General features: G+C 39.8%; 1 protein-coding gene across 4 annotated transcripts in view; it reads right to left on the bottom strand.

Annotated features, from left to right (window-relative positions):
• RBM27 (RNA binding motif protein 27) overlaps nt 1-9363 on the bottom strand; it is a 59698-nt gene extending 50335 nt beyond the window's left edge. For all 4 annotated transcript variants that reach the window (XM_018050195.1, XM_018050193.1, XM_018050194.1 and 1 more), the window contains exon 1: nt 9122-9363. In XM_018050195.1, coding sequence (XP_017905684.1) covers nt 9122-9180 — 59 coding nt within the window. In that variant the 5' untranslated portion in view covers nt 9181-9363. The remainder of the gene's footprint in view (nt 1-9121) is intronic.

The following is a 15749-nucleotide window of genomic DNA, read 5'->3' on the forward strand; positions in this document are numbered from 1 at the left end:
AAGCATGTCACCTTAAATTTTATTGGCAAAAACTTCAGCAGCTATTAGGAAGAAAGAAAAGATTGGGGAGTTAGAACAGAAGGGTAAGAGAAGTGGTGAAAGGGCAGCAGAGATAACCTTTATCTACGTCACTTTTTTTCTAGTCAGTAGTAACCTGACTTGACTTCCAAATTATCTCTTATGCCAGGGCAGCACAAGATCCTTGAGTTGCCAACTCCTAATGTACAGCAATCCACCAGACTTAATATTTTATATATATTACAAGTAATAGAAAGTTTTCTTCTTATAAAAAATATACAGACACATGCTTATATATTTATATTCTATTTTCCCCATAAATGTACATTTAAGTGTCATATATCCTTTGTGGCTTCACAGCACTGTTGTGAAGATAAAATGAAAAAACTCAGAATGACAGGAAGTAAAATCATTATGCAAGCAAAATGATTATATCCCTATAAAACACTAATCTTATTCTATGATCCTTAGGCCTCTACTATAAATCAGAAAGTTAAAAAAGTTCCAGCTCAAGGTATCAATCACATTTCCAATAACATTATGAGATTAGTAAGTAAAAAACAACACCCTTACTTCCTTTCTAGTGTATACTTTTAAAACATTTATGCACCAAATTCTGAGAGCAAATTTCAATTCTATCAATTTTACAAAACTCAAAACTAACTTAAAAAAAATGATGGGCAAATGTCAGACTGCACTAGGAGTCTAACTACACGGATGATGAGTTATGTATCAATTAAAAGAAAGCTGGGGTCCTTAAATAAAACAATTGTATTTTGGAGAATTATGAACAGATTACCTTAATAAATCCAACTGCTAAATTCTAAAATGGACATATAGCGTCTCCACTTTTATTCAAAACACAGAGAGAAAGGATTAATTTATTTAAATAACTAAGAATGGCAGAAAAGAAGCAATGTTATTTTTCCTGATCTTATGGGAACCTTCAAGGAGTCTCAGGACCTAACAGGTATAACACTGAGTAAGAGTATGAGGTTTCCAGTGAGAAACAGGCAAAACTCAGATTACTGGAAAATGAGGGGAGTTAAACAAATCCAGGTTAACTTCTACATATAGTTAGTATTCAGACTCTAAAAAACAAATGCAGAATTAGGTTGTTTCTGATGAAATACATTTTGATGTAACAGTGATAAAACTCAAGATGAATACTTACAAGAAGGTAAGAGTAGACACCAAGAAAAGCGTGATTATAGACTCTAAATATGTTTAATGTGAATGAACAAGTGATTGTTAATAAATGATAGTTTGAATCCTGCACCAAATACAAAAAGCACATTTATAACCAAAGGAATGGGACCATTTAAATTTAACAGCTCCTACTATGTATCCATAAAGTGCACTAAGAATGAAGGAAATCACCAGTCTGAAATAATGAGTCACACCAATTGAATGATGAAACAAATACATTGGGAAGTTTTTGCTGTGACTTTTTTTTGTACCTTTATGATTGCTCTTATTTATTCTTTCATCACCACTTACCATATACTCTTTTAAAACTGACAATTAAAATATTATAGTAGCTATGGTACCAATAGTAGCTATAATAGCTACTATAATAGTAGCTACTATTATAGCTACTATTAAAATAGCTAGTATTATAGCTGCTATAATATTATAGCTACAATGATAGCAGCTATACTATAATAGTAGTAGCTATGGTAATAGCCATACTATAATAGTAGCTATGGTACCAACTTTCCTGGACAAGGAAAAGGCTACCCACTCCAGTATTCTGGCCTGGAGAATTCCATGGACTGTACAGTCCATGGGGTTGCAGAGTCAGACATGACTTAGAGACTTTCACTGACACAGACATGATACCAATACTAATAGTAGAGCAAAAAGACTTTCAGAAGTATGTCACAAAAATATGAGCATGACTAAGACCCTTGATGGAGAAGGCAATGGCACCTCACTCCAGTACTCTTGCCTGGAAAATCCCATGGATGGAGGAGCCTGGTAGACTGCGGTCCATGGGGTTGCTAAAAGCAGGACACGGACTTCACTCTTACTTCTCACTTTCATGCGTTGGAGAAGGCAATGGCAACCCACTCACAGTGTTCTTGCCTGGAGAATCCCAGGGACAGGGGAGCCTGGTGGGCTGCTGTCTATGGGGTCGCACAGAGTCGGACATGACTGAAGCGACTTAGCAGCAGCAGTAGCAAGACCTTGATAGGTTACAAGACGAATGCAGGGCCACTTCCTACTTCTCTTACACAAAAACAGTACCCAAAGAGTATTTAAAATCTTTTCGCTCTTGGGACTTCCCCGGTGGTCCAGTGGCTAAGACGCCACTCTCCTAATGCAAGGCATCTGGGTTTCAATCCCTGCTCAGGGAACTAGATCCCACATACCGCAGCTAAGAGTTCACATGCTGCAATGAAAGATCAAAGACCCCATATGCTGCAGTTAAGACCCAGTGCAGCCAAAATAATTAATTTTTTTAAAAAAATCCCTTTTAGCTCTTCATTTATAATCAAAGCTTATGGAAATTCATTTCTGCTTAATTATAGGGACAAAGTATATCTTGGAAAGAGATTTTAAAATTATGGGGCCATGGCTATGTCAAACACACGTTTCTAGACAAAAAGGGGTTTCCATTATAACAAAGAGATTAGGAAAGGTAATAATATACACCAAAAAGTACTACTCTATAGTCTTTAAAAGGTCTTAATAGCATGTGTGTGCATGTGCTAAGTTGCTTTAGTTGTGTTTCTTTGCAGTCTTACAAACTGAAGCCCACCAGGCTCCTTTGTCCATGGGATTCTCCACGCAAGAATACTGGAGTGAGTTGCCATGATTTCCTCCAGGGGATCTTCCCAACCCAGGTATCAAACCCACATCTCTTATGTCTCTTGCACTGGCAGGTGGGTTCTTTACCGTTAGCCCCACCTGGGAAGCCCCTTAACAGCATGATCAATTATTATTCATTTTACAGATGCCTAAATTTGTAAACATGTAAAGACAAATCAAGTGATCCATTCAAAACCAGGGAGACAGCTTACCTGTGGAACTAAAACTCAGTTTCAATTCCATGCAAGTAAAATCTATCACAGCATATACATTTTTTCTAATGTGTATCTGCACAACAAATTAATGTGTTCTAAGCCTCAATCGGTAATCACTTTTCAGTTAAAGAACCATAAGAAGTTTCCTAAAGTTTAGTGGAAGTTACAAATGAGGATTCTTTTTAAAACTCACATCTTGCATAATGTTCTACAAACATGTTTCCATTATCTATTTTTATTTAAAAGAATAAAAATTACTTAGAATGAATTTTTATCACGAGAAGTTAACAGAAATATTGCCCAGAAATGTCTTATCTGTAAAAATCTCAAATCTGTCTTTTTTCTTCTTAATGAAATCACCATTGCAGGTATTAACACATCTGCTGAGCTATCAACTCAGCCTTGCAGATACCTTTAATAATCTGATTTTCTCAATATGCTTAGCTGGTGGCTACTGCACTACTACTACTGTGTAGGAAACAAAAATATTGGTTCTTCCACGTCTTTTCAAATGAAAGCTTTCATATTCCCCATTATTAGTTAGGGGCTTTCATGAATGAAGACGATGTGAAAGAAAATATCCCTAGATTTATCTGGAGGGGAAAAATAGATGTTACTCAGTTGCAGACACCATTGTGATACCCTAGCACAGACACACTCAGAAAATGAGACTACTTTAAAAAAAAAATCATACTTTTCTAATTGTGACCAACCTAAATACACATACAAGGACATTGATTAGACATTTACTAAATGTTAAGGAAATGACAACCTTCTTGCTGGGTAATGGAATTACTTTGAGCAAGACAGACCTTGCCCCTCTGTCACAAGGAAATGAAAAAAAAATTATAGTACAAAATATCAAATGGCTAAACAAAGAGATTAATAATGAAGTAACAACACTGTGAGAGGACGAGACAAGACATTGGTAGGAAATGAGGCTATGAAGGCAATATATGGCTCCTAACCTACAGCAAATGGGCCAGAGAAAGTGAAGTCAGAAATATTTAGGAGTCAGACCAAAGGACATAAGAACAAATACGTTCCTAACTTAGAATACTAAAACTTGCCAAGAAGTCTTTGGACCAGAATTAAGTCTTCTATGAAATAGTGGGTGGTCTCCTTAAATACGTCCTACAGAACTTTAGAGGGACATCAATTCTTTGAAGCTACTACATACATTTTAGAAAATTATCAATACTTTTCAGTCTTAAGAACATACCCACAAAATACTCATTTTATCCTTGCAGTTCATTTACTAAGAGGTGAGATCTAACAAGCTGGTACACGGTGATTTTTCTTCCCATTTGAGCAACTGCAGAGATTTCTAGTCAAAATTAATTTGGTAAGGATTGCAAATGTACAAACAGCATGTAAACTTTAGAGTTCAACCCAAATATACACCCCGACCACTGCATCAATAGAATTATCCCAATGAACATTACTGTGTCTTTCCCATCATACTCAGAAATGACACAAAGTCAGTGTTTTACAGCATTTTTTTTTTTAACAAAGACCTTGATATGGCCTAAACTCACAGAAACTGCACATCAGGTTGATGGGTTTCTCTACCAATTCTTCTCTAGGGCCTGCAATGAGAATCTGTCATGCACTAGACTGATTATTCTGTAAGTGGGAGAAGGACTTAACACTAGTATTAATAAGTATTTTTGCAAAAAGAGTTTAATATATATTTTCACATTTCAAAACCCATAAAATTCATTTATATTTAATGATTCTGGTACATAAAATACTTTTTATAGTCTGCATCATTGCGAGATAGGTAAAAGGTTAATATAATTGTTTAACACAGAAAGGTGAGAAAACTCTCCAAAGTCAGTGACTCAAATATAGATCTAGAAACTAAACGCCCTGCATCGCACAATGATGGTCTACCAAAACAGAGGACAGATAAACAGATAAATGCAACTGTCCAGAAAGTATTACAAACCCTATCACTCTCCTCAAAACATGTATCAAGGCAATTTTGGGGGGGTTATTCATAGCTTTTTTCTTTTCTTTCAGTTTGACATATAATTGACATACAGAACTATGTATGTCCGAATTGTACAGCATTAATGATTTTACTTACATATATGAAATGTTACCATGATAAATTTAGAGAATTTCTAAATTTATTTCACACAGATACAAAATAAAAACAAAAAAACACGTTTTTTCCTTGTCGTGAGAAGTCAGGATTTTATCTCAACTTTCATATGTAACACACAACAGTGTTAATTATACTAATCATGCATCACATTCTTAGTACTATATATCTTGTACCTGGAAGTTTGTACCTACTTACTATCCTCGTCCAACTCTCCTCGCAACAACCCCACCTCTGGTAATCACAAATCTGATCTCTTTTTCTATGAGTTTGTTTGTTTGTTTTTGAAGTAAAATTGACTTAAAAGCACTTATGTTAGCTGCTGGTGTACAACGCTGTGATTTGGTATTTCTATACATTACAAAATTATTATCACAAGACAAATTTTTACAATAAACCTAATAAGCAGTAGTGAATTAGATGTACTCATATATATTCAATATATATAAAATAAAAATAACTTAAAACATTCTTCATTAAAGACAACATTTTTGGTAGAAATGCATGTTTATTATTTTAAATTGCTTGCTTGAATGTTTTCTAAACTTGTAGAAATTTCTCCACTGGCTGATTTATCCTCTAGATTTACTTAGAACCTTATCTTTAAGGAGTCCAGATAGTTCAAGTGAGCAGTTATTTGTAATAAAAAGAAATCATGACATGTCCTACTCATGTATAATCCCTACAGTAGTCTCTATAACTAGGATATCTAGAAGATTTTGAAACTGAAGAAAGATGAGGACCCCAAACAAGATCTGTGTTCAGTCTGTTCATGCAGCAGTAGGAAGAGAAATAAACTCCTGGACTAAGATGGTTTCTCTCCCTTTTACTGCACTGCCAATGAAAATGGTACTGGGTGGCCCGCAGCTAGTTCAGAAGTGCTTTCTTCTAGACTCCCTCCTCCCCCTCCCCATCCCTCCTCTAATAAGGTAACAGATATGCCCCACATCTACAAAAGGAGTGGAAACAGATAAGCTCTAACAGAATGAGATTTCTAATTTGTCTATGGGGCACAAACACATACAGACTAGACTGGTTTCATAATATTCTGCTACATGACTTCATTTCACTAATGACAAGGTGGACCATACTTAAAAATCCCTACAAATCAAAACCTTTTATAATTCAGTTACTTTTTTTTTTTGGCCATCCATGTGGCTTGCAGGATCTTAGCTCCCAGAATGGGGATTGACCCAGGTTCATGACAGTGAAAGCACAGAGTCCTAACCACTGGACCACCAGGGAATTCCCTAAATTTAGACATTTTAAAATTAAGCTAAATAAGAAAGTGCAACAGGAAATCATGTACATAGCTACAGTCTGATTAAAACATATCCACTGCAACTACATTATATGAAAGCCTGACAACTGCTCTGAAATGCTATGTTGTAGCAACATGCCAATCTCCCATGAAAATTTTCTTGAATCTGGAATATGCAAAAAGTAAACTTACAACTCACTTCAGCATATCATTTCTTACATTTTAGGATGCTAAACAAAAAATACTCTCCCATGTCAACATACTAAGAATGAGAATATATGTGACATTTCCACTTGCCTTTACTATTATTAACACTTTCACCCAAAACCATTACCTATATAAGTTAAAAATAAGTATTTATTTTGTAGTTTATTTTGTAATTTTGTAGTTCTAGGAAAATTATCTACATTATTAAGTCTAAGCAGTGATTTTAGATCTTTCTTAACACCAAAAAAGTAACAAAAATAATCTTTAAAAGAGGCATGATGTGACCTTTACGTTGAAGTTATATCTCAAAACAAATGGGGAAACTAATCATTTTGAAAGATAACTTTTATCCATGAAAATTACAAAATATATATGAATAAAATCAGTATAAATCATCCAAAAAATCTGGTGAAAACACCCTAGGGACACTTAAGTTTCCACCCAAACTAAACTCTGACAATAAGAAAAAAATAAAAAATATTACCCAGACCAAAACATTTTAGGGAGCTTTAAAAAAATAATTATAATATTAAAACTTGTCACCTTCTACTGAAGATATACATATTTAATACTTTTGAAAGTATTACCAACATTTAATACTTTCAAAAGTATGTACCATCCAAGTAAAAACACAAAGGTTCTCCTGTTCTATATTTTAATAGACCTTTTTCTATTCTTAGCCTCTTCCATATATGGTCAATTTCACTAACTCTACTTCATGATTTCCCACCTTCATCACAATCCATTTCCACCTTTGTGCTCCAATCTTGATACTGTATGTAGGAAAAGTATGATGCACACTCAAGAGGCCCATATTCTTCAATAAAACTTTTAAGTGTGCCCAGAAGTCATTTGCATTTTACTTAGACCATCACTAATGTAAAACTCAGAAGCCCTCAGTGTACATTCATTCCTACCTGTGCTCTAGTCATACACACGTCCTCAGAAAGCAAATACCACTTCAGACATCAAAATTCCCTTAATGCTGTCTCACCTTCCCATCCTACCATCTTCACAAGGCTGACACACTGGACTACAAATGAGTCTTCCTAGGTGTTAGAATCCCACCCCAAGAAACAGAAATAGCAAAACATCAAAAGTTAGTTAACAGGGTTTCTCAGGAGCACAAGGAAATAAACAGGGAAGTAGCAGTCTCCTAACAACCAACTTCACTACACCTCCCGAATTACCCTTTATTTCCACCTCTGCAAAAACTCAATTTTTCCACTAAAATTATTTGATCTAATGAATCAAAGTCTGCTCATGTCTTCTTCTACTACTTTTCTTTCAGCCAGAAAGCCCTCACCTCCAGTAGGAGGAAAAGTAATAAGTAGAAATGACAAAGGGGCAACAAACGATTCCTTCCCTTCCCATGCCTTCTTTCCCAGGAGAGTTTATCACCTCCTCCCACCCTCCCTCCAGCTTTTCGTCTTCGCTCACAGAGATACCTTTCAGAGACTACCTATACCCCAGTGTCCCAAATTAACATTTCAACATCTCATCCCTTTAAAACGGTTGCAAAACCAACAAAAAGTTCATATCTTCGTTATTCCTTTATTTCAAGGGTCCCAACAATATTTCCACCATACTACTCCAGATATCAGAAACAAGCCCCTCACCAATAATCCTACACCCCAATCCTCTCAGTAGTTACAAAACTCTTTCCACTACCGTTTCATTATTCCAATACCTGCATCTAAAAATCCCTTGGTGCTGCCGGTATACCCCTTTCAGCCTGTTCTCCAATAATATTAGATACTCGAGTACTCCTTTCAACCCCCAATCAAACTTACAAAAACCTCACTTTTCCCGACCCCTAATGGTATTTAAAAATCATCAGCTTTCTTGGCACTATCAACTCCTCAATAATAGCATCCCTTAATAGGCTTATCAAATTCCTAATAATTCCCAAAACACTTCAGTGTCCACAAATCCCTATCCACTACCCTATTTTAATTCAATATACTTGAACCCTTAGAACTCATCAGTAATCGCTATAAAGCCTTTAATGTCCCTATTCTCCTTTTCTTCCTTCCTGCTTCCTAAAGGTCCCCAATACTCCGCTTCTAGATCGTTTAGTCCCGGAATAATATTGTTTGTAAAACCCTTGATATCCTGCTACTCCCTTCTATTCAAATCCTAAAATCCCTCAAGAGCCCCGATTACTCTCTCAGTTCTCAAAAAGCAGTATTTTAAATTCCCTCACTTCCAGCTACCCTTTTGAGCACCCCAAAATGTGTATTTCAAAAGCCCTCGCTGTCCTCCCCGCGCCCCCCCCCCCCGCCCCGTTCCCAGAGCCACACCGCCTCTACGTCCCTTGCTCTCCTCCCCCCACCCCCCTACAATGGTGATAGTACTACAGAGAAGACGTCGCCGGGACCTCCCGACCGCTGCCCCTCCGCTCCGCCCTCCCCCACGCCGCTTCCCCTCCCCCCACGCCCCCGCGGGCCCCCAACGCCCACGTTCGCCAGCCCCGGCCCAGCCTGCCTCACTCACATCGGCTCCAGTAACTTGGCCAGCCAGGACTTGAGGGCATCCACATCCTCTATGAGCATGGTGCAGGGAAGGCGGGCTCGGCCGCCGCTCTGGTTAGGGCCTGCCGCGAGTCGCCCCCCGCCGCCTCCTCACGCCTTCTTCACAGCTCCGGGTGCCTCAGCCCACCGGGCATCTTAGAGGACTTCAACCTACTCCCCCGGCCGGGGCCTAACAGGAACTAACCCAAGAGCCCTCGCTCAACCTAGCCCGACGGCACAGGAGGCGGGGAGATAGCGTCGAGTGGCGAGCGCTGGAACCAATAGGAAGGAGAGGGCCGTGCGCGCAAAGCCAATGAAAAGGCTCGTTCACCCCGCCCGCCGGTCGTACCCAGTAAAGGAGGAGGGATTTAGCAAGGTAGGTAGAGAGCTTACGTGAACTCCTGGTGCAAGATGGTATCTTGGAGAAGGTGCTGTGGCTCTTAAAGGGGCCGCGGCATTTTTTTTTTTTTTAAGCACGCCGCCGCCCGCCGCGGAATACCGGTGTCTGTGCTGGGAGTGCCTGGGGGAACCCGGTGAGCCCCTCAGCCTGGTTCCTTCCTCCCGTTTTTTTCCTGGAAACACACACTAGTGTCCCGAAATGACTCAGCTGTAGTAAATCTGCAACATAACGTGCAATACGTTCACGTTCGACACTGTGCACAGAACGCAAAATTTTACTTTTTTTTCCTCACACGCTCATTTTGCTCGGCACGCATGCTGGTATCTTTTGCTGCTGTGCTTAAATTATGCACAATGCTATGGCAACCCTTCCTTGGACTCCAATAATCGTCATTTTAAAAACGTGGCGCAACGGTTGCAAAAGACAGAAGCCATTTCAATTTTATCAGTATTTTTAGTATATTCTCTATAAGGAAGAAAAAGGATTCCATTTTTAAAAAAATTCTCTTTTCATTGCTTCTCTAAAGTTCGATGGGGATTTTGTGCAGGGAAGTTGTTGGTCAGCAAAAAAGTTTTTAAAAATAATATTTAAAAAATTGAAATCACTGAAATGGGCAAATTGGTTTGTACTAGATAAAAAATTCTCTTTTGGAGTTTTGAAATGACTGGCTTGGCACTGGTGTTAGAATGTTTATTCAACAACGATTACTGAGCACCTGCTATACACCAGCACTGTGTAAGGCACTGCGATTCCAGTGGTGAGCAAAACAAACAGTCCTTCTTCCTAGAAAGCCGGACAGTTTATGAGATTATGCATTGTAATCATAACATGATGAAAAATACCTGATGAGCATACACCTCATATAAAAGAGATGGGTCAACCCAAAATAAGCAGGCAGACTGTAATATACATATGTAGCAGATGTAGGCAAATTTTTTCTGTAAAAGTCTCAGTTCAGTCAGTTCAGTTCAGTTGCTCAGTCGTGTCCACTCTGCAACCCCATGAATTGCAGCACGCCAGGCCTCCCGGTCCATCACCAACTCCTGGAGTTTACTCAAACTCGAAGTCCATCGAGTCGGTGATGCCATCCGGACATCTCATCCTCTGTCATCCCCTTCTCCTCCTGCGCCCAATCCCTCCCAGCATCAGAGTCTTTTCCAATGAGTCAACTCTTCGTAAAAGGCTAGACAGCAAATATTTTTTGGTTTTGTGGGCCATGAGGTCTCTGACAACTACCAAACTGTGCCCTCTTGGCATGAAATAGGTCATAGGTAATATGGAACAAATGACTGTGGCTGTGTTCCAATAAAAGGTGTATGAAAATTTCAACGTGAGAGTGTTTTCATGTGTCACAACATATTATTCCCTTGATTTTTTTTCTCCAACCATTTTAAAGTGTAAAAGTTATTGTTACTTCACAGGTGTCCAGGAACAGGTGCCAACATGGTCTGGCTTGCAGGCTACTTTGTGGACCCCCTACATGTGTGTGCACCCAACTCTTGGCAACCCTGTGGATTGTAGTCCACCAGGCTCCTCTCTCCATGGGATTCTCCAGGCAAGAATATTGGAGTGGGTTGCCATTTCCTCCTGCAGGGGACGTTCCCGACCCAGGGATAGAAGCCGCGTTTCCTGTGTCCCCTTCATTGGCAGGCGAATCTTTACCCCTGAACCACTTGGGAAGTGACCCAGGTGGCATTATTGGTAAAGAACCCGCCTGCCAGTGCAGGAAATGTAAGAAACCTGGGTTCCATCCGTGCGTAGGGAAGGTCCCCTGGAGGAGGAAATGGCAACCCACTAAAGTATTCAGTTCAGTTCAGTTCAGCGGCTCAGTTGTGTCCAACTCTTTGCCATCCCATGGTCTGCAGCATGCCAGGCTTCCCTGTCCATCACCAACTCCCGGAGCTTACTCAAACTCATGTCCATCTACTAGGTGATACCATCCAACCATCTCATCCTCTATGGTCCCTTTCTCTTGTGTTCAATACTTCCCAGCGTCAGGGTCTTTTCTAGGGAGTCAGTTCTTCGCGTCAGGTGGCCAAAGTAATGGAGTTTCTGCTTCAGCATCAGTCCTTCCAGTGAATATTCAGGACTGACTTCCTTTAGGATGGACTGGTTGGATCTCCTTGCAGTCCAAGGGACTCTCAAGACTCTTCTCCAACACCACAGTTCAAAAGCATCAATTCTTCGGCGCTCAGCTTTCTTTATAGTCCAACTCTCACATGCATACGTGACTACTGGAAAAACGACAGCTTTGACTAGATGAACCTTTGTTGGCAAAGTAATGTCTCTGCTTTTTAATATGCTATCTAGGTTGGTCATAGCTTTTTTTCCAAGGCGCAAGTGTCTTTTAATTTCATGGCTACAGTCACCATCTGCAGTGATTTTGGAGCCCACAAAAATAAAATCTCTCACTGTTTCCCTATCTGTTTGCCATGAAGCGATGGGACCAGATGCCATGATCTTAGTTTTCTGAATGTTGAGTTTTAAGCCAACTTTTTCACTCTCTTCTTTCACTTTCATCAAAAGGCTTGTTAGTTCTTCTTCGCTTTCTGCCATAGGGTGATGTCATCTGCATATCTGAGGTTATTGATACTTCTTCCGGCAATCTTGATTCCAGCTTGTGCTTCATCCGGCCCTGCATTTCGCATGTTGTACGCTGCATGTAGGTTACATAAGCAGGGTGACAATATACAGCCTTGAGGTACTCCTTTCCCAATTTGGAACCATTCTGTTGTTCCATGTCCAGTTCTAACTGTTGCCTGCACACAGATTTCTCAGGAGGCAGGTAAGGTGGTCTGGTATTCCCATCTCTTTAAGAATTTTCCACAGTTTGTGGTGATCCACACAGTCAAAGGCTTTGGCGGCAGACAGGATGAAAATCACAATCACAGAAATTTTCAGTATTCTTGCCTGGGAAATCCCCTGGCAGACTACAGTCCATGGGATTCCAAACAGCAGACACAACTGAAGAGACTTGGCAGGCACACATGTACCTGGGAAGCCCGGACCCCTTACATAGCGAAATAATAGGTAAAAATAAAAGCGAAACACACTTAGAAATTATCTGGTGAACTTCCTTCACTATTATCTCCTACCCAACTCTGCAGCTGAGTCAAGTCCACAGAGACTAAGTAACATCTGGATCTTCTAACAGCAAGCCCAGAGCTTTGACACATTCAGCTGTTACCTTTTCTTCTCTCTCTCCTCCTCTTCTTGCTTTATCCTTATCCTCATTTTCCCTTCACTTCTTTCCCCTGCAGAGATGAAGTATTACCCACAAATGATAGATGTTTTAAAAAGAGAAATGTAAAAGTGATTTGCTTAGGCCTGCAGCTAGGCAAGAACTTGATGGCATGATTGATATGGAACAGGAAATGCCTTTTTCACAATAAATCACTCTGCTGCCAGAATTTCAAAGTACTTTTCAAATGTAATATTTATAGAACAAATTTCCAAGCCTTACTTCAGAGATAAGGGTGCCGAGATACGGGCTTTCTAGTGACCGAGGGCATCATTTAATCAAGACTATTACAGGAGTAAAACAGACATGATTATGATAGTCATATTTGGGTTTGCAGACCATGGATAGTTTTTTCCTTTTCCCTATTTTTTCAAGTTATGATGTCATTACTTTTCTAAACTGAGTAGGATAGCATTGATGAATAGCTATAAGCTCAGTATTTGAATATAGATGTCAAACTCGAAACCATACCTTGAGAAAGTGGCATCTATGGAAGAGTCGCTTTTCCAGAAGTGGAATACAATACAATGAATCCCACTCCATTTCCTAGATAGTTGGTCAGTAGCCACGGTCCAGAGTTTTCCTTATACTTTATTTGTTGTATGCATAGAACTGACTCATCTGAAGTCCATGAATGAATGAAGTACTGATTTCAGTCATTCAGTTATTGGGCTACCCTGAAGAGAGTGCCTACACATATGTACTAATTCAACATAACCTATATTAAGCATTGTACAAGGTACCAGATTCTGTGTGCTGGGCTGGGGCAGAGACATAAGTTTGAAGAGTTATATCCATTCACTGGAGAAGGCAATCGCAAGCCACTCCAGTACTCTTGCCTGGAAAATCCCATGGATGGAGGAGCCTGGTAGGCTGCAGTCCACGGGGTCGTGAAGAGTCGGACACGACTGAGGGACTTCACTTTCACTTTTCACTTTAGTGCATTGGAGAAGGAAATGGCAACCCACTCCAGGATTCTTGCCTGGAGAATCCCAGGGACGGCGAAACCTGGTAGGCTGCTGTCTATGGGGTCGCACAGAGTCGGACACGACTGAAGCGACTTAGCAGCAGCAGCAGCAGTAGCCATTCACTGCCTTTTGGGAGCTCAGATTCTGGTGGTCTGATAGGCATTGGAAATAATAATCAAATCCAAGATTGTTGAATACTTACCCTATGCTGGCCCCATGCTAAATATCTCAGTGTATTGCCTATCTGGCTCAGAGTACCCCTGTATAGTAAACAATATTCATAGTCAAGAAAATTGCATCCCAGAAGGGTCATGAAGCTGGAGTGAAGAGGCCCAGCCTTGACCATGTGTGTTAGATTCCAAAGCCCACACCTGTAACTTTCACTTAATCACCTCACTGGCAAACACTGAAATATGAGGTTCATTCAGCAAATACATATAGAACCCATTACCATATCTTAGGCACTGCTCTTGGATAATACAGAGTAAAAATGATTTCAAATAAATGTTCTTTCCTTAGTTAAGGTGGATGTTAACATGAATACTTAACAAATATTGACTTTTCTCTCATTTTATTTGCATAGAGGAGAAAGAAAGAAATCAAAGGAAAAAAGAGATTATTAATATTGGACATTGAAAAGAGAGAGTGACTACAAGAAGAAAAGACATGCTTATTCTGACCAAGTTCTCTTCCTAGGCTTGAGGGCAACTATGTGTTCTTTCTCCACCAGGAAGAGCTGTCAGTGGGTGATTTCGCACAAGTGTTGTCAGGGGTAGACAGGCTTTGCAAAATCAGACTGTGTTGTGCCTATTTTGGGGCAGGAAGGCTGGCTGAGGGGGATTGGTCCTTATTCTCCAACCTATGAGAATGTCCCAGACGTACAATAAGAGAAGTGGAGAGTCATCTTTGAATTTTCTCTGTGACATTTACAATCACAATAGACTTCCTTCACATGCTGTTAAATTGAACTTTGGTGGAATTTCAAACTAGGAAGCTCATGGTTACAAACAGACCCTGTCATGTCTGTATATTTGTAAATAATCAGCTAATTGAACAGCACACCCATCAAAATGTCAGTCTTTCCTGAGTTTAGGTCCCCTGGAGCAGCCCATCTGGCTCAGAGAAAAGTTGCTTTAGTAAAAGTCTGTCAAATCTTCCTTATACAAAGTCCAGGTGAGTGGGCAGCCAAATTGCCAGTCAATCAGAATAGTCTCTTGGTTATGGAAATATCGATTGTTTTCCTAGGAGAACTATGTTAAAAGGATTTTTTTTAAGAAAGTTGTTTCTCTCTAAATACCTCTAAGATTGGCTAATATATATAAAAAAAACTGGCAACGCTGAATGCCGATAAGGATGCAGAGAAACCGGATCATTCATACTTTGATATAATGTAAAATGGTGCGGCTACTTAGAAAAACACTTTGATATTTTCTCTAAAAACTAAACTTGCAACTACCATATGACCTCACAATTACACTTCTGGGCATTTATCCCAGAGAAATGCAAACTTCTGTTTACACTGAAAAACCTGTACTCAAATGTTTAGAGCAGCTTTATTTATAATAGCCCCAAACAAGAATCAGTTCAGGTGGCCTTAAACAGGTGAATGGTTAAACCGTATAACATACCGTGGAATGGGACTCCATGCTTCCCTCCAGCAAGGAAGGAACTGTTAATACATGTGACAATTTGGATGAATTATGCTGAATGAGGAAAAAAATGCAATATAATATGTAACCAATCCCCAGAGGTTACATATTGTGTGGTTCCATTTATATAACAGAGGACAGAGATGGGGGTGTGAAGGTAAAGTGGCTATGGTATTTTAGACTAATGAATTAATTTTTGGCTGCCCTGGGTCGTCATTACTGCATCCTGGCCGAGAGCGGAGGCAACTCTCTAGCTGAGGTCTGTGGGCTTCCCAACTGCCAAGGCTTCTCTTGTTGCAGAGCACGGGCTCTAGGGCGCGCAGGCTCAGTAGCTGTGGTGCACTGGCTTAGTT

This window comes from Capra hircus, chromosome 7 (assembly GCF_001704415.2).
Source record: "Capra hircus breed San Clemente chromosome 7, ASM170441v1, whole genome shotgun sequence".
Classification (NCBI taxonomy): domain Eukaryota; kingdom Metazoa; phylum Chordata; class Mammalia; order Artiodactyla; family Bovidae; genus Capra; species Capra hircus.